The following is an 18,736-nucleotide window of genomic DNA, read 5'->3' as shown; positions in this document are numbered from 1 at the left end:
AATACCCTGCCATTATGCTAATTTGCTTTTGTTAACTTTCTACTTGTCTGGGTTGAAATACTCGAATACTTCAAGAAACTGAGTTTTGTCTCTTCTCCTCTCCTTTCTCCTTTGAAACCAAGAGACATATTCCTTTTCTATTATTTTAAAACGTAATAATATGTTTCTTACCATCCACGCTGTGACAAAATCTCCCATCCAAGTCCCAACTGCAGCTACCTTCATAAAATTCTCATTCCTGATGCCCATGAAGTCTGTTATAATGTATGCACTATGGAAACAAGAACACACAGTGTAAGCTATACACATTTGCTTAATGCAGTTATAAAGAAATTGCTCAAGAGACAAAATTTATTATTACTGTGGAAAGACTTCCCATTTCTTTTTCTGCTAGATCTGAGTCTTGCCATAGAACTGAACCACGATGAGTCAATTTCAATTAGAAATGGAAACGTGAATCTGATTTTACAGGCCATGTGTCTTTTGAAGGTGTTAAAATAATGATAGGCAAAGGTTTTAGGATTTTGTAACGCTTCTGGAAATACAAACTATTTTACTTTTTACCTCTTCCTTTGTACAAATGGAATTGCAGCATTCTCAGAATCAGTGACTTTGCAAAATCTTCATGAAAAAAATGAAATTCCTTTTCTCTTTAAAAGGATAATTGAGCCACTTAACTTTTTACTCTACCAGTCACACAACAGTGCAAGCAAGTTTTGCAGAATTTCAGTGAGAATTCACAACACATCAAATTTAGAATACTCATGATCTTATTGCGATAATGAAGAATAGCTTGGATTTTTTTTTTAAATTCCAGCAGAAAATCTGAGCCAGTATTTATGTGCTGACCAACAGATGAAGAAAATCAGATCGTGTTTTTGTTAGTGACATATTAGCTGAAAGGTCACGAAATGTGTACAGAAACTAAATGGACACTTGCACAATACACCTGAAAAACAGGCCACATGGGTAACTCCAATAGCCCCACCTCATATGGCGGGCCTGCCACAGCCACCTCTGGTGCACGCAGGACAGGCTATCCAAACAGGTTGAGAAGTCACTGATCACTGAATGTAGGTATTAGCACAAAGAAGAGATAATCAAAACAGACATTCGGTGTTTTTTTTAATGGAAATTGAAATTCTCCATGTAGCCACTTGTTTTTACAAATGTTAAAAGTACCTGAAGGCTTATAATAAGGTTGGATGAGCTAGATACAATACTTAAATACATAGGAAAGTCTTGAAAGTACCATATCATCCTAACAGTCCTTTTTGTAATTTGAAACATAAACATTTTAAACATGAAAGCATCCAGGATGCCTAGTACAAATCGTACATTGTAGTCTATAAGTAATTAAGGCCTAAATTAAATATGTAAATTGACAGACCTTCAGTTAGAGTTAAAATAACGTATTGTTATAAAGAAATGCTTAAAAACATGACCTACTCATATTTTAAGTGCATTTACTGATTGAAATACAGCTACAACTTTCTATGGAACACGAAAAATGTTTTAGCACTGTCTTTATCTTATTAGAATTCATTATCTTCTTAGTAAAGAAATACACCAGTATTTTATTAGCTATTTTATTAACTATTAGTATTGCATCCTGTGTCTTTTATACTCTCTGCAGTTTACACAAAGAGAAATTGACTTTTTTAAACTATGCATTTTTGGCTGCTAAAAGTCAAAAACCCCTCCATTTTGAATTTTCAGGCTTTAGTTTATAAATGAGAGCAGCTGACATTTCCAAAAAAGCCATGATTGCCTGCTGATGTTACTGGGATGTATATTTTAGGAGTACCAAAAGTAAAATTAATTCTATTGTGGAAAAATCCCCACTTTTTTCTGTCTGTAGCTAGTGATTAGAGCAGTTTCCATTAGCTGGCTACTCCACTTCCTGGCTAGGACCCATGTCTGCACCTTGCAGGAGGGCTGACAGCTGTTGGGTTCCAGTTAACTGTCATGGGCAGCCTATATTTTCTATAGCTTGTCAAAAGGCCCCGTTTTGCTTTGCCATACTTATGTTCTGTAGCAAGGTACATTCATATTGCATGAATTGCACAATCTAAGAAAACACTGAGAGGAAAAACACAGCAGTTAAAGCTCGTAATGAGAGTCAAAGGCTCTTCAGAAATTGACAGGATAAGTGTAAATAATTAAATGTTGAAGGCCCAATGCTTGTGAATATTGTAGATAAGGGACAAGTTTGCAATTGGAATTTGGGACAAACCCATTATTAACCTTAGACAGTAAAACTGGAAGCTGCAAAGCCATGGAAATTGCTCTTTAGAGCCCATCCTACTGAAGGTAGATCACAATTCTGACAGAACAGGACAAAACAGAGGAACCAAAAGAAGGCTGAGACACATAGTTCTAAAACAGAGTCCAAAAAATCACATCATAAGGTGCTGTCTACATGTTGTTGCAAAAGGTAAGTTAATAGCAGCAAGTCAGTAAAAAGATGTATGAGTCCAATGCATTTGATCACTCTTCTAGAGTCAGCAGCAGACTGTGCACAGAACGAAGAGGGAAACAACAGCACTAGCCAAGATGAATTGTTCAGAGTAAGGAAGATATCAGAGCATGTTTTTCAAAGAAGGATGATACTTCAGCAGCTGCCAAAATGATGAACAGTCTGAAAGTAAATGAAACATTTTTGATTTTAAGTTGGATAAAGATGTAGAGGCCACTGTGGTGCTATCAGCATTGTTCTAGGCACTGGAATAAAAGTCATGGCTGAAACTCGGTGCTGAGATTATGTTTTCTTGACCATTACAAGACTCTAAAACTGGGATATAGCTTGAAATTAGATACTTACATTTGGACACTTAAATTTAAGTGTAAGCCAAGGATCCAAATTCTCAATGGAGCCCCAGTCAGAATAGTCAATACAGATTAGAGCATGAGTCATCCTTACACTACTGCTGACATGCTGGGTGAAGGATTTGTTTATATTGCTGCAGGATGGTTATGCATATCCTGGTCACCAGATGATAATCCAAAGAGATCTGGATCTCTCGTAAGGCCTATGACAAATATGACAATGAAGATTCAACTGAACCATAGGTCTCCATGGACTACAATGAAAGCATAGCCACTTTTGGAAGGATTTAGTTTCCTTTTTATGCCTTTTGGCAACCTTGGTGCATCTCAAATACCCTTCAGCTGGCTTTTTATACACTCTAGAGTATCTAAGGCACATGGCACACAGGGCATGTTCTGTACAGAGTCTCTAATAACTACACCCATAGAGAGTGGTAAATTAAGGCTCTTTGAAAAGGAGGGAAGACTAGATATCTTTTATGTTGAGTGACAAAAAGTCTGCACATGTTCTGCAGTCTGATATGTGCTTTTCTGAGGCAGTTCTATTATATGGCATGACCCCTAAATAGCTGATTATCTATATGGAATTCATCTTCCTTACTGCACCTGGCAAAGCGAAATGCTTTGACAACAACCAACAATGGATAGTATGGGAGTTCACGCAGGCTGCAAAGATGTGCTTAGATGTGGCACCACAAGCTTCCATTGTTCTTAATTTAGCAAAGGCAAAGTGTGTCAGCATTAATGAAAACACACACAAAAGACTGCATACAGTTCCTGATTCATATTTCTCACTCTAAAATGACAGAATGGCAAATGAGACACTTGGTAGCACTTTTCTCAGCTGAAAAGCTACCCCTCTACTGCCAGAAACGGAAGTCAGAGCCACAGGGAACTGGAAGATGCATGGAGACAAGACAACCTGCTGTCCTACAAGTTGGCACATAATAATGAGAATGGCACAATGCACAACAAACAGTATGAAGAGCACAGCAGCCAGTCATATAGTCCCTAAACAGCCCCAGTGCAGACTTTGGAGTTTCAGGTGAAACTTTTTCTATGACACTACAACAGAGAGAATTAAGGGCATTGAACTGGTGATTTTCCTTGAGAGGATGTCAAAGAGGTGCCAGCCACAAGAGGCTGAGCAGGCTAATCTCCAAGAACATAACAAAAAGAGGATGCAAAACCAGCTTAGCCATAGAGAGACAGATCCATGGCACAGTACAGAACACCTGAGACTGATGGACTGATGCTGTAACTGAACATTACTGTTTGGTAACTTATATATGTGTGCTTTTTTTGTTTTTGTTTTAAAACAGAAAACAGAACTGTGATTCTGAAAAACCTCTGCTTATCAGTTTACAGGTCTGAGGACTGCCTAACTTACACTGAGGACTTAGCTTTTAAAGCTCCCAAGCCATTTAAAGTTCTGCTGCTAGGCATGTACCAGAGCTGCTCACTCTTCAAAGGAATAAGCCATCTGGCTTATAGCTCACATCCTGTATTGATTGATATGCATAAAGTGTTTATTCCTTCACTTGGTTTGCCTGTGGATTTCCATCTGTGAAGTGTTTTAGAAGCCTGCCTAGAAGACAAGGCCCATTGGAAAATGAAGCAATTGCATTTCTGTCTGTTAACGTAGAAGAGGTGTATGCACCTCACTTGGACGGTAGGGAACACATGACATCCAGTACCTATTCCAAGGGACACTGGTTCGATGACTTTCCAAGTTAGAGAATTCTGTCTCACTGTCACTCTCAATATGAAAATCAAAAGTGATGACCAACCCCTATTAGGACAGCAGGGTTTTTTTGTAAATGGTACTCTCCAGGAGTATAAGAAATGTGTGTTTCAGCCTCCTTTAAGTGAGGGGTAACAGAAGCTGTATAGTCCTCAGTACTGGGAAGACATGGACCTGTTGGAGAAGGTCCAGAAGAGGCTACAAAAATTATCAGAGGAATGGAGGAAAGTCTGAGAGAGTTGGGGTTGTTCAGCCTGGAGAAGAGAAGGCTCCAAGGAGACCTTATTGCAGCCTTTCAATATATAAAGGGGGCTTATAAGAAAGAGGAGGACAGAGTTTTTAGTAGGGCCTGTTGTGACAAGTGGTAATGGTTTTAGACTAAACGAGGGCAAATTTAGATGGGACATGAGGAAGAAATTTTTTACAATGAGGGTGCTGAAACACTCAGAGAGGTGGTAGATGCCTCATTCCTGGAAACACTCAAGACCAGGCTGGATGGAGCTCTGAGCAATCTGATCTGGTTGGAGATGTCCCTGCTCATTGCAGGAGGGTTGGACTAGGTGACCTTTGAAGGCCCCTTCCAACCCAAAAAATGATCCTATGATTCTATGATTCCATATCTTGTACAAGTATCATCTTTTACATATAACACATGTTCCCTTTCCTTCACTTTTAGAGAAGCAGAATGGATGCCACTGGTCAAGATAGGAGTCTGGATTAGATCACAAGTACAGTTGTAATTAATGTGTTTCAAGCAAATTGGGACAGGATTTAAAATATATTCCCATCCTTAATATAGTTTCTTTATTGCAAATTGTTGGAGTTTCTCGTTCCCTATGTGGACTTCTTATACGTAGCTGTTTATGCTTCCACTTAAACTCTGTAACCACCACATAAGCTTTTTTAAATGAAGCAATGAAATAAACACTTGCCTCTTACATGTCTGTTTGGTACTACAGGAAAGGATTAAGATGGTTACTTACTGCTAAGTGAACTGTCCATTGAAAATTGTTTTAGTGGACAATCAAATAAGTTAAGGGAACCATGTTCAGTAATTAGCATCTCTTTTAATAGGCCAGTAAAATTCTGGAACTAATCCACAAAACTGTAGCATGAGCTGGTACATTATATGGCTTATTTGATACGCTTCATTAATGAAATGAATCATCATATAGTAAAAAGGTCCAAAATGCTAGCACAGGTGCCCAGAGACACAGGCAGGTCAAGTGGCCTTGGACATACCCATTTTGAGGGTTTAAAGAGGATCTTGACTCATCAGACTGTAATACACTCTGCAGACATACAAGCTTGCAGTCTCAGCCCTTGCAGTACATGTCGTGAGAAGGGTAATGAGTGCTGATTTTCAACATGTTGCTAAACAGGAAGTTAAATTATACACATGTACACTGAGGAAAAATGTATGTTCAGAGTTTCTAAAATTTAGAAAAATGTTATAAAGCTTTTTTTTTTTTTTTTTTTACATGTAATATTCTGTTAAATGTTGTAGGTTTGTTTATCTTAAAAACTGGATGATATTTTGATATTTTTTAAAATAGTTACTAAAAGTTAAAAATAACATTCACAGATACTAGAGAATATAACAAGCAATGCATTTGGGAAGATTAAGTCAGGTTAGTAATTTACCAAGAGAGAGATGCAGTAAAACATAGTATTTTAAATAAATATTTGGCGCAATACTGGTAAGAATGGTTTTGAACGATGCTGCACTGCTGAACTCTTCAGAATGGGAAATGGCTTACATGCAACCATTTCCAGCATTGACATTTCAGTACAGCTAAGAAGGGATAAGGGCAGATGTGCAGCAATATTCTCAGAACTGGCAGTTACAAGAAAAAAATATTCCACTTAAAAAAATAATAAATAAAAAAGAGAGAGAGAGAGATAGAACTCCTCATATCATCCCCAGAATTTAAACAAAATTAAATTAAATAGTTGGAACTCTACCACTTTGACCAAGTGCTTTGAAAACATTTAAAACTTCTGTGGATTCCAGCATCAACTTTGTACTTTCTATCCATTTCAGTTTTAGGGATGGCAGAGAAGTTTAAATGCATTATTATAGTGCTGAATAAACTAGTAATGGCAGTATTATTAGACCAATTTGCAGTTGGTAAAAAACACTGAACAGACTCTGCATGTAAGTAGCAGCCCAACTGGGAAAGCAAAAGCAGAAATATATTTTAGCAAACTTTAGTAGAAACTTATAAGTATTAGCAGATAATGCAATTTTGCATATTAATCATTCTTTAACATATTAAACTTCCCTGAGTCATTCGTAAATAGTTGTTTGTTTGTTTGACTTGATAAAGTAGAATAATTAAATGCCAGAAACCTACAAACGACATGTCACAAGTTAATTTGTTGGAACTGAGGGAACAAGGAAAGGCTGGCATAGAATCTCTGCTGACAGATTTCTGCTGAAAAGAGTTTGAACTGGCTCTGAAAAGAATTGTAAGCCCATAATGTAAAATAAACTTGTGAAAATTTCTCAGGAGTTCACTTTTAAAAATAACTTCTTATAAACAAAGTAGATTTTTTATTTAACGATAATGTTTTAAGGTTCTGTGAAGATTAATATTAGTTTGAATTTTAAGGGTCTGCTGTAGTGATTGGGTGAAACAAGGCCTTCTTTTAACAGTTTATTTTCAAGAACCGCAGACACCCTGCAGCTGAATGACAAGTGGCCAAAGGACTGTCCTTTCAGCATAGACCAGGAGACTTGTAGTGCTTTACCAAACAGTGCTAGACACTGCAGGGACCTCTGACTGGAACAAGGTGAGATGCTTCTCTACAGCAACGTTTGACCAGTATTTTAACCTCTTGAATGGAGTTTGACTTTGAGAAGTAATTGAAAATACAGATGAACGCAACCTGCATATGGATGTCCATTTTTAAAGCAGTGGAGATTTACATGTGACTCACCTCACAAACTGCATCAAAATATGTAAACACGTATTGAAGGAGTATAATTGCTGCTAAATAGGCTGCTTTAAAAAATATATTTTTGCTTATTTATTACTGTATTAGTACAGTGTGATAAGTTTGAATTTTGACATTTTTGTTTCCAGAGTTCTGCTACGGAGACATGTCAGGGTATCTGAAGCAGAGGAGACATCCTTTACAGGCTAGAAGGTGATTTCCCTGACACACAGGCTTTAAATGACAGTTTCAAATCCATTCACATTACCTTTTACGTAAGATATGAAGATATGCGATTTGGCTTCTGTGCTTGCAGTGCCAGTGCTGCTGGTACCTCTGTCTCTTTTTTCAAAGTTACCAGGAGTAAAAAATGGTCAGGAGCATTTTACTGTCATTATAAAATGGTAGGTCATTCAGAATCTGTAATCACTTGAAGGAACATATTGTTTTTAATAGACTGGGAGAAAAAAGAAATAACTGGAAATACAAGCGTATTTACAAAATGCAAAAAGCTTGCCAGTTCTCAACTTGAAAATAATATTGTGGTTTGATTTAAAAAATAAGTTACTTATACTTAGAAATATTTAGGGTTTTTTTTTTTTCAGCCTGTTTCGATGATCATTCTAGCTTTCTTTCCAAATCTGCAAATCATATGTATTTGCATCATTTTAATTTATTTTGCTGTTTGGGATAGGAAATCCTTCCAATCTGAAAAAAATCTTGGGAGACTGAAAAAAAAGTTTAATGTCCAAATAACTTTAGATTAGCATTTCTTATGCAAGTTTTTTCTTTCAGAAAAATGTATTTCTACCTCAAACTACAATGCAGAATAAGGTCAGATATTCCTTTAGGGGACTCAAAGTTTAACTACAGATATGAAAACATTCATCTTTCAACAGTAAGGTAATTTAAAGCCTAATTAAATCTGAATAGTATCAAAATCAGTTTACCAATTTCCTGATTTCTATAGAAATATTATTTTTTCACAAAAAAACTTATCATGTTTCTTTATGAGCCAGTACCACAGTATGTAAACAATGCTGTGAGAGAATGAGTAAAACGGACTGTGTAGGTCATGTAATGACTATTTTAAATCATTGAAACCAATCTGGAACTTCATATCATGATCATTAAACTTGTAAAAAATAGTACAGAAGTGTTAAGGTTGTAGAACAGGTGAGTCAACTAAACTGATTTTTTAAAAATAAGTATTTCTTTAAATTATTCTCTATAAAGACAAGTAATATTTGTAATGAATGAGTCAGGAACAAGACCAGTCAGTGACAACATCTGAGACTGAGTGGAAGGATGGTGGGGCAGAGTCCTGCTACATTGCATTGCAGAAGTATAATTTTAGTAAAAAAAAGGAAGAGTGAGTAAGTAATCCCTGCTTGGAGCTTGTGGGGTGCTCACTGAATTAGTAGAAACAAAACTGGGCTTCATGGATGTTCAAGCATAAGATGAAGTTTTCTTAAGTGTTAGATTATTGACAGATCCATCAAATAATTAGTAATAATTAAATAAAGCAGGTAAAATCACAGAAAAAAAAAAATAGGTTGGAAGAAAACTCAAGGGATGAACTTGTCCAGCCCCTCATGCTAAATATGGCTAAGTGGCCAGATCAGATAGCCCAAGGCCTTGTTTATGCTTACAGGCTGTTTATTTTAAATCATGTTCATTTAAGATTATTTATTTAAATCTAAATCCTTTCTCAAAAGCAAAGACAACATTTGTTAAACTCCTGAACAAAATTCAAAAGGATGCTAGGAATGAGTGCACTTTACAGTTGACTGCTCTGGATTTCTAGTTCAAGTGATGTCTTTGATTATGACAAGACCTTACCCATTTACCACAGTGCTAAAGAGCCAAGGATTTAGCACAGAATACTGCTACGCAAACAGCTAAGATTTTCCCTTTCCTATCCTGCAATCAGAGTTCAATAAAATAAAGGAAGATGGTACTTCATTTTTAACCTCACATCATTACATGGTTTAGTTTTTGTTAAATATTCCCCTCAAAATAAGAGAAATGTATTTTATATTAGTGTAAATAATATAAAAGTTAAACATACACACAGAGACATTTTCCTTATGCAGAATATCAGGTGTTTGGGTTTTTTTGTTTTTTTACATTGAGAGACAGAATAAGTCAAAATGCAATTAAATTGTACAATTGTACAATTAAATGAAAATATAAACTCTGTTTCCTATAGGATCTTTGTGTTTTATATAGGCAAAGCCTGAACAAAAAATGGAGCAAAGGCCCTTGGAGAATCTCTGCTTAGTTCCTTCTTCACAAACACTAAGGGCTTTCACATCTACTCCATGGATTCCACCAGGGGGTGAGGGAATCTCTCAGCATGCCAAGTGAATGATGAAAGAAGACCACCAATGGACCCAAAACAGAGAAAAATATGTGTAATAGGGGAAGCAGAATATTAAAAAAAATACTTAAAAGAAGGAAGAAGGGTGGGAGAACTGGGAAACTGGGCTGACAAAGTTGATGGGAAGGAAATGACGATGAGTATACACAGAAATGCAGAAATACATTTCAAGAACAAAATATTTGAAAAGGAAGAAAGGTCAGATGCTAGAATGGAACAGATGTGGTCACGATCCTCAAATGTTTTCAGGAAAAGTGTTCAGATTCAGCTTTATTTTGTTACTCCTTTTGTAAAGATTCAACTGTCTAGAATCTCAGCATTGTAGACCAAGTCTCACTGCAAGAAGAAAAAAGGACAGATGCTTCCTTCCTTGAAAAGCACCCAGATAAAATCTTATTTTCAAACAAAGGAATAGGTCCAAGCTTTCTATAATGTTTACTCTACTGCTTATAGCTGCTTATGGATGCTTTACTGTATTAGGGTGTGTGCAGATAAAGGGAGACTGAAATTTCAGTTTATTCAAGGAATTGAGAGTGTATATCAGCCCAGAACATGAGTACACAATTGCACAAATAACTGCATGAAGGTCTTATGAAGACCCAAAATGGTATTAGCATGTCAGCCTTACTAAGTTTCTCAAAGAACCATGTCAGTAGAAACAATAATTCAGCCCAAAATCCAAGTTTTTTCAGATTGAAGACGGATACTACAATTTGATTCAGTCACAAATGAACCCTAAATAAGAACCTTCTGAAACACTTCCTCTGAAAATGTTTTGTTCTAAAATGTTATCCAAGTTCTACAGTCTGTATACACATAGCCAGTACTCAGTTCATACACCGAAATAAACTAGGAAACTCTCATATGAGAAAAAGTTATTATTTAAAGCTACTTACAGGTACAAAATAACAGAAAATATCTTTTTGTTATGTATGTTTGGGTTTGTATCTGTTGAAGATGAGTGGTGTATATCAGTCTTGCTGCAGTCTATAAAACCAGGCTGGAATACAGAAACTGTTGGGAGTTAAGAAGTAATGATCTGCCATTCTCACAAGTACCTTTGAGAAGAAATGGAAAGAAAATCTGATATGACAACTCAGGAGCTGGTCTGAGGATTTGGTTGGCTTCTCTCACAATATAATAACAGCAGCAGATTGCAGAGCAGATGGAATAGAACTAGACTTCAAGCAATATACAGATCAATAAACCGAGGAGATTGCTTCTTTACTATATTACTTGAAAATGATATATAAAGAACAACTGGGTCTAGGGCCAGTCATCTGACAAGAGCTGGCATACGATCCTGGCAGAGAATTACACATGGAAAATGCAGGGAAGAAGACAGTCTGTTCTTTCACTCTTTGGCTGACAAAGCAAACATCTCTATCATGACTACTTGACCATCCAATGGTTGATATAATCTGAAGAGTCCAATGCTATAATAGATCTGCTGTAAATTTGCTCTGTATTTTACTGACTTACAATTTCTTACACTACTCAGCATTTTAAATGAAAACATCATTGAAATAAAGTGGGGAGATGTCAAAAGTTTTTTGAGAATTTTATCCTCAAATCAACATAATTGTCCATTTTGCAATACAGTCTTCCTTTAATGACTTGAAAATGAGTTATCAGAACACAGATATGTCAAAATCAAACACTGCAAGTGTTTGCTCGGGCACTATCACTTGTAGTAGAACTTTAAGACACACAATGGAAAAATTCTCAAAATCCTCAAAAATAATATTCTCCTAATTTTTCCCAAGTAAAGGACTAGCACATCATCAAACAATGGAGAGATACATGTATGTGCATTTTTGATACCCAGACACTAAACTTTGGTGGTTTGGTCCATATTTTTAAGGCCTGTTAGTTACAAATACTGGGTTTCATCTCATTTCATCTCATCATCTCACCTCATCTACAGACTTAAAAAAAATAATAATAAAAAAAAAGATCCCCTAGAAAAGTGGATTTCTCTCCACAGTCAATGGAGAAAAATAAGCACTTTACAGAAGTAATTTGTCTGACTTATCTGAGACATCTGCACTGGGTTTGGCTGGGATGGAGTTAGTTTTCTTTATAGCAGCTCATATGGTGCTGTGGTTTAGATTTGTGACCAAAAAGGTGTTGATAACACACTAGTGCTGCCTACTGACATTAACCTGCAAGAATATCTCCAAATCAGACGAATAATCTTCTGGAGATCTCAGTTCAGTTATATGTAAATGTAGTTGGTTAGCTTTAGACTCATCTTTATTGGATTCTTAAACTGTGAGATATGACAAGAAATGGATTTTTATGTTTTAAGAGTGGTCTCACATCCATAAAATGTCCTTGCAAGTCTGCGCACATCCCAAACTGCAACTAAAATCAGTGAGATACTAAAGATAAAATATGCAGTTTTGGAAAATACCATTCTAACTGAAAAAAATTACCTTTTATTTAGTTGTAAGTTTGAAAAAGATGTTTTCAAATAGTGTAAAAGATTACATGAGAAAATATTGCCAGTAAGAAACCTTTACAAGAACGAGTAAATTGCAATTAAGATTTCATTAAAATACTAAGGCAAATTTAAGGTTGAACAGATGGCTAGTAGGATAGATATAACCAGAATTAAACTATGGAGTAAATATTCTATCTTTGTCTAATGTTCATCATGGAAACCCTTTCAAAGTGCTACTGTTCAACAATAATCTGATCCAGAGACAGTTTCATACTGTCTGAAAGTTATCATCTACATGTTACTAGCTGAAGCAAATAGTGTCATTAATAAGAATACCTTGAGATCTTTACATGTGGATGCTCACAAAGCTTCAGGAGCAATACCAATGTATTTTATGGTATTTCCTTAGTTTACTTATTGATTATGTGGGAGGTCTTGTAATTAAACTGGTATTCTACAATGATGAATGGAAGGAAGAGAAGGTTGCAGGATGGCTTTCAGAGCAATTATAAACCCTTTTCTCTGCTCAGGAACTGCCACTGCAAAAATTCTCCCAGCATTCTGAAGCCAGCTGAGGACATGATAATGGTTAAAAGTGCCTGTTCTGAAGCAGACAAGACAAAATGCAATTCTTTAAAGCCTTGTACAATATTTTGTTCTTTAAACAAGAAGATAAAGATAATAAACAGCTCACTTTCAAGCAGTAATGGACACACCACTATGAAGGTAGAAGGCAGTAAAATACTGTGAGACTTATTCAACAGAAAATACTGGGTAGAGGTGGGGTATGACTAAATTATCATATTTCAAGGCTTTTAAATCCCATTTGTAATTAGAATTTAAATGCATCTTTCTTTAAACTTTTATTACTTTTAAAAATAAATACTTCACTAGCTGTATATCAGATATAGTGCTCACTAAGTGTTTTTCAAATGTCTTTTTCAAATGCTCACATGTTTACAGAAAAGGAATTTGTATCCAAAGACAGGTCACAGCATTAAATCAGTCATAAAACTGCACATCTCCTTTTGACATATGTATCGAGTCTGCCTGGGATGGGCTTAAGTTTCTTCATAGCACCACATAATAGTGTTGTTGTTTGCATTTGTAGCTATAATGGTGTTGATAACACACCAGTATTCTAGTGATTGCTCAGTTCTTGTGCATCATCAAGGCATCTCCAACCCACCACTCAAAAGGGCAGTTGACTGGAGATGAGCAAGAGACTGGGAGCAAACACAGCCAGGACACCTGACCTGAACTGGCTCAAGGGATTTTCCATACTGTATGTCGTCATACTCAGCAATAAAAAGGAGGGGAGAAAGGAGGAGAGAGGGACATTCATGGTTATGGTATTTGTTTTCTGAAGCAATTGCTATATGTGTACTGAGGCCCTGCTTCCCAGGAACTGGCTGGACATCTGCCTGCTGGTGGGTAATGAACAAATTCCCTCTTTTTTCTTTGCTTCTGTGCGTGGCATTTGCTTTTCTAGATAAACTGCCTTTACCTCAACCCACAAGCTTATTATTTTCTTTGCCTGTCCTGTTGAAGAGGGGGAGTTTGAGAATGACTGTATGGGAGTCTGACCGCCAGCCAAGGTCAATCCACCACAATGTACTGTGTTAATGGTGTCTTCCTAGTAGCAAAAAGAGTTCACAACTGATAAAGTAGTACTGTGATTTAATTTTAATATGACTTTAAATAACAGCAAAATAACGTTTCAAATATGAATTACAATGCAAAGTTTCTGGTAGGATTTTCAGAGATGCCCAGCACCTACATTCATCTTTTTGAATGTTACCTTCATACATATTTAGCTCTCAATTACATAGTATTAAAATAAACACAATTAGAGATTCATATGCTAACATCAGTTACTTACAAAACCAATACCAACAGGTCTGTAAAATTCCACTCTCACATTTTGTTCAACTCACTTTAATCTAGATAGAAGCACTGCATTCCTATTTATACATCAACCTTATATCATCCACTTTCAGTCACTGTCTGGGACATTTACAACCCTTAGGTTTTCAGTTCAAAATTTATGAAGCAGAAAACCTCACAATATCATATATTTATATTTATAATAAATGTATCAACTTAATGAGAACTCTCAACACTAACAGGACAATGCAGACAATCTATGCAAAACCTAAAAAGGAAGCACCTCCATGTTAGTGGGTTTATATCCCGTAATGTTTAAAGAACCTTTTATTGTCTTCCTTTGAAGGCCATTCAGTCAGTATTCTGTCACATTTGTGAACTGAAATTCAATTTCTTGTTCTGTACTGCAAATGAAACCAAAATCCTCTGCGAGATAAGGAAAAAAAAAAAAAAAAGAACAGACTGTGACCCTGTCCCTTTTGATTTACTGGCTGTACAGGCACATTGTGCATTGCACTGAGTCAGTCTCTTTGATTTCCCCAAAGGTTGTATCTCGGGGCTGGCAGGAGATCTGCCCCTTGCAGGAATCCGGTTCCACTTTTTCACCTCCAGTTTTCACATTTCCCATTATACTACAGTGTGGTCATTTGCCAGCACATTTTTTCTGTACTGACCAGAATTCAACTGTTCTACAGGTGATTATTCCAAATAAAAACCAGGCAAGTAGCAGTGTAAAAGAATGAATTTTACATATTTTCATCTTTTTCTACTTCCCATGAAAACACAGAATAATTTAGGTTGGAAGGAACCTCTGGAGAACACCTACTCCAAACTCCTGCTCAAGATAGGGCTGATTTCAACCTCATCAGGTTGAAGGAAGTCAAGATCTTCCCTCAAAAGCAGAGAACAACTCAGGGTGTTGCTGAAGTTTCAAACCTCCACAACTGCAGCAGAGTCAGAGGTGAGGAGCACACGAGGGACACCTACTGCTATGCTGAAGATGCCACTTGGGAAACTGCTTAGAGTTCTATTAAAATAACAATATAAATATCCCTGCCCTGTTTTGCAGATTGGATGACCCATTTCAGGAAGACTGACAGCAGCAGACACTCCAAAAGGAAGGTTTACTCTGTGCTCTGCTGATTTAATTACTTTAAATACATTTCAACGGATCACATTTGGAAAGATGAAGGCAAACACTCCACTCATCTAAATTTGAAGTGAAAGTAATAGCATTTTTTGCCAGAAACATACTATTTTTCTTAGTTTTAAGTTTTTCTTTCTTATTTTTTTTTCTGATAAGTGTTCTGAACTGATGAAAAAGTGCACTCAAGTTTTGAAAATTTCACATGAACTACATTCATCTTGGCAGTAATCATGTTGTTACAGAAAGGAAAACACTGTGCAAAATAAAAACAAAAGTGTTCACTGGTTTTGGGCTGAAAAGCCTACAAAGACTTCTTGCTAAACAAGGATTTACTAATAGAATGCTAAAGAAATGGCTATACATTTGGCTAGTTAAGGAGGCATCTTCATTTGGCTAGCTGTGGTCTTTAACTGACCTGCTGAAATAGTAATTAGCAATTTTTTAAATATTTCTTTTTTTCTGTTTCCTTAAAGGAAAATGAGAGTTTGGCATGAATTCATCGCATCGTCAGGACACATTTCTAAGACTAAGAGAACCTCTTCTTACAAGCAGACCACTCAGGGTTGAAAGAAACCATCTCACAGACGAGGAACACACAGGTCTCCTCCATAAGACAGCTGGGTTCTTGATGTGCTGTGGTCATGATACATTTCCATTACTTTTCCAACACCTCGTGTTCCCTCTAATCTGTTGCAGGCTTGACAATGTCAATGGCACAGCCCCATATCCAAACTGTAACTGGTATGGCTGGCTGTAACAATAAATACAGTGCTGCCTTGTTATGCAAATGTACCTGTGGGAAGACAGCACCAGCCATATGGCTTTTCCCAGACAGAGGAATAAGTTAGGCTTTGGAAAATGAGCACATGAACTCTGCTGATATGCTGCTTTCAGTCTGGAAGAGAAACAGCCTCACCAACAGAAGTTTCTGAGGGTTTTCTATCCCTTTTCTTACTGCTCTATTTTTACCACAGTCCTAGCAGTCAGCTTATCGTTACATTCATCTCTCTGCATGTCTCTCAGGTAAGGTTTAGTTACCAGCACTTCTATTTCTCACAAAAAGTTATATGACTACCCTGAGACAAAACTGAAATCTCAAAAGAAAATCTATTTCTAGAAAATATAGAAATGAGTCTTTTTGCCTGCAAAATAGATGTTCATTAACCTTAAGCTATGCAGCAGCATACTGTTTTATTTTTCTCTGTTAGCTTTTAATTGCTGACACTTTTAGTTATATAAAATCTAGTCTTAGAGCCTTCTCATCTGCAAATCTTTTTCCATTGCAATCAGTGATTCAATAATTACTATTTACAGGGATGACATTTAACTAGGCTTACCTAGTCAAAACATGGATGATTGCTCTTTGAGTCAATGTAGAAGAAAGCCCAAGTGATTTGGCCAGACAGGCAAGATATGATACAGCTATGCTTTGGATGCACTCCCTTATTAAGGATTTGTTTTCATTAAAAGGTGTCATGTTTTTCTTATTCCTCAATTAAAAAAGAAAAAAAAAAGGCAACAGTTTACTTCAAAACAATGAAGGCAGAAAAGGTTGGCTTTGGAATGGGACTAGGAAGTTGATCCTATTTCTGCAAATGCTGAATGGACTGTAGAGACACTCAGTGTTCTAAGTCCTTCAAGAGAGAAAGTAATCAAGTGCATACCATTTTCTTGATGCTGCCAGCAGTGCCAGTTTGGAACAAATATTAGCTTTCAATATTCTCAGATGACCTCTAGGGCAGAGAAAATCTAGAAAGTGGAACAGCTTTTATGTTAGTGGGAACATTTTCTCCCACAGATGGTCTGGGGATAAATTCCCCAAAAGATAAGAAAGGGAAGTAAGATATGATGACACATGTCTGACAGGCCAAATTTGGAATGCTGACACTTCACATTCTTACTGTTGTAAAATAAAAACCCATTCATTTGTTAAGAATTCTTGGAAACTTTTCCTGAGACATTTTCAAAAAAAGTATAAGCACTATGGTCAGAATAAAGTATATACTGAGTATAAGGTAAAAGTAGGTTTCATTTTCAACACAATTCATCCTGAAGTTCTTCTGGCCAAGGCTGCAATAAATAAAAAGAATTTGACATGATAAAGAAGACATCAGTAACAAGAAGAAAAGGGTAATGAAAAAGTTTATCATCAATCTCTCTTCTCTTGGGCAATGGAGGCACTACGGTGAGCTTTCTTACTGGAAAGAGATTTTTGCCACAACAAAGAGGCTTTCATTATTAATAGGTAGCTCTTTCAAAAGCTGATGCCCATGGCTGCAGAAAGAAATTTATGTTTAAGGCAGGCTAAGTGACTACTGTTTACTGGAATGAAAGCCCTGAAACACTAGCGTGGCAAGCGCCAAGAAGAAAAGCGATATTGAAAGAGAGGAATTCATATATATTTGTTATTTCAGACTCTGCATGGCCTCTAGTCTCACTCATCAGTCTTTTTTTAATGGAGTGAAACTACTCATAGTTGATAAGTTTATAAGTGGAGATAAAGGTCAAGGTCATTCACCTTCAGTTCTGTAGTATGATTTTCAAGCTCTGACTGCTACTTGCTTGCAAATACTGCTTACATCATTTTGCCCTTATCTGCATGGTGTCCAACTGAAGTTAATTTCTTTAATATTTTAACTTTTAAATTACTTGTTTACAAAGTTTTCACTAGAATATTTGATTTTCAATTAAAAAATAAGGCATGTGATGGTTAACAGAATAGTTGTGAATTTACAGATTTAAAGGCTGTAAAATGTAAAACAATAATCCACTCTGATCTGCATAATTCAGGTCATAAAATTCTATATAGTAATTCTTAGCAGAAATATACTCTTTCTAGATGTGGTTAAGTCCATTAAAAGTATTTATTTCAGTACTCTAAGCATACATACAGAGGGTGTACACATCACCAATTTTTTCCAGTAGTTACTTAATCTCACTATTAAATATCTGCACTTTATTCTGACACTGAATTTGTCCAGACTGCGCTCAGCGACTGTATGTTTTACCCCTTTGCTAAACTAAATGCACCATTACCAGAAACCTTATCTTCCATCTCAGTAATTAAATGCTTCATTTAAGTTCCTCATGACTTACTCCTGTATAAACCAAACACTCTCAAGCCACAAAGCATGCTTTTTGCTCTATTCTTAAAGTTTTGTGCCTTTTTTTTTTTAATTCCCATGAATTGTCATATGGAACCTGTATGATATTGTATCCATGTCTCCTTATTTTAGGAAATAATCCAAGTTTAAACATTAACTCATTTGGTCAAGGTTTTAAAAAAATAATGTTAAATTCACTGTGGTATATATCATAACATTATACTTGCCATGCACAAAATAAGAGCATTGCTCTACT

At 36.2% G+C, this 18,736-nt stretch overlaps 1 protein-coding gene across 1 annotated transcript in view; it reads right to left on the bottom strand.

The window, feature by feature from the left end:
- Positions 1-18,736, bottom strand: part of TMEM117 (transmembrane protein 117) — a gene marked incomplete at both ends in the record, with an annotated part of 204,434 nt that overhangs the window by 119,417 nt on the left and 66,281 nt on the right. Inside the window, one exon of the mRNA XM_080357883.1 lies at positions 172-271. Coding sequence (XP_080214009.1) covers positions 172-271 — 100 coding nt within the window. The remainder of the gene's footprint in view (positions 1-171; positions 272-18,736) is intronic.

The sequence above is a fragment of the Nesoenas mayeri genome (assembly GCF_963082525.1).
Source record: "Nesoenas mayeri genome assembly, chromosome: 1".
Classification (NCBI taxonomy): domain Eukaryota; kingdom Metazoa; phylum Chordata; class Aves; order Columbiformes; family Columbidae; genus Nesoenas; species Nesoenas mayeri.
The sequence above is the reverse complement of the archived record's forward strand: the minus strand, read 5'-3'. Positions and strand labels throughout refer to the sequence as shown.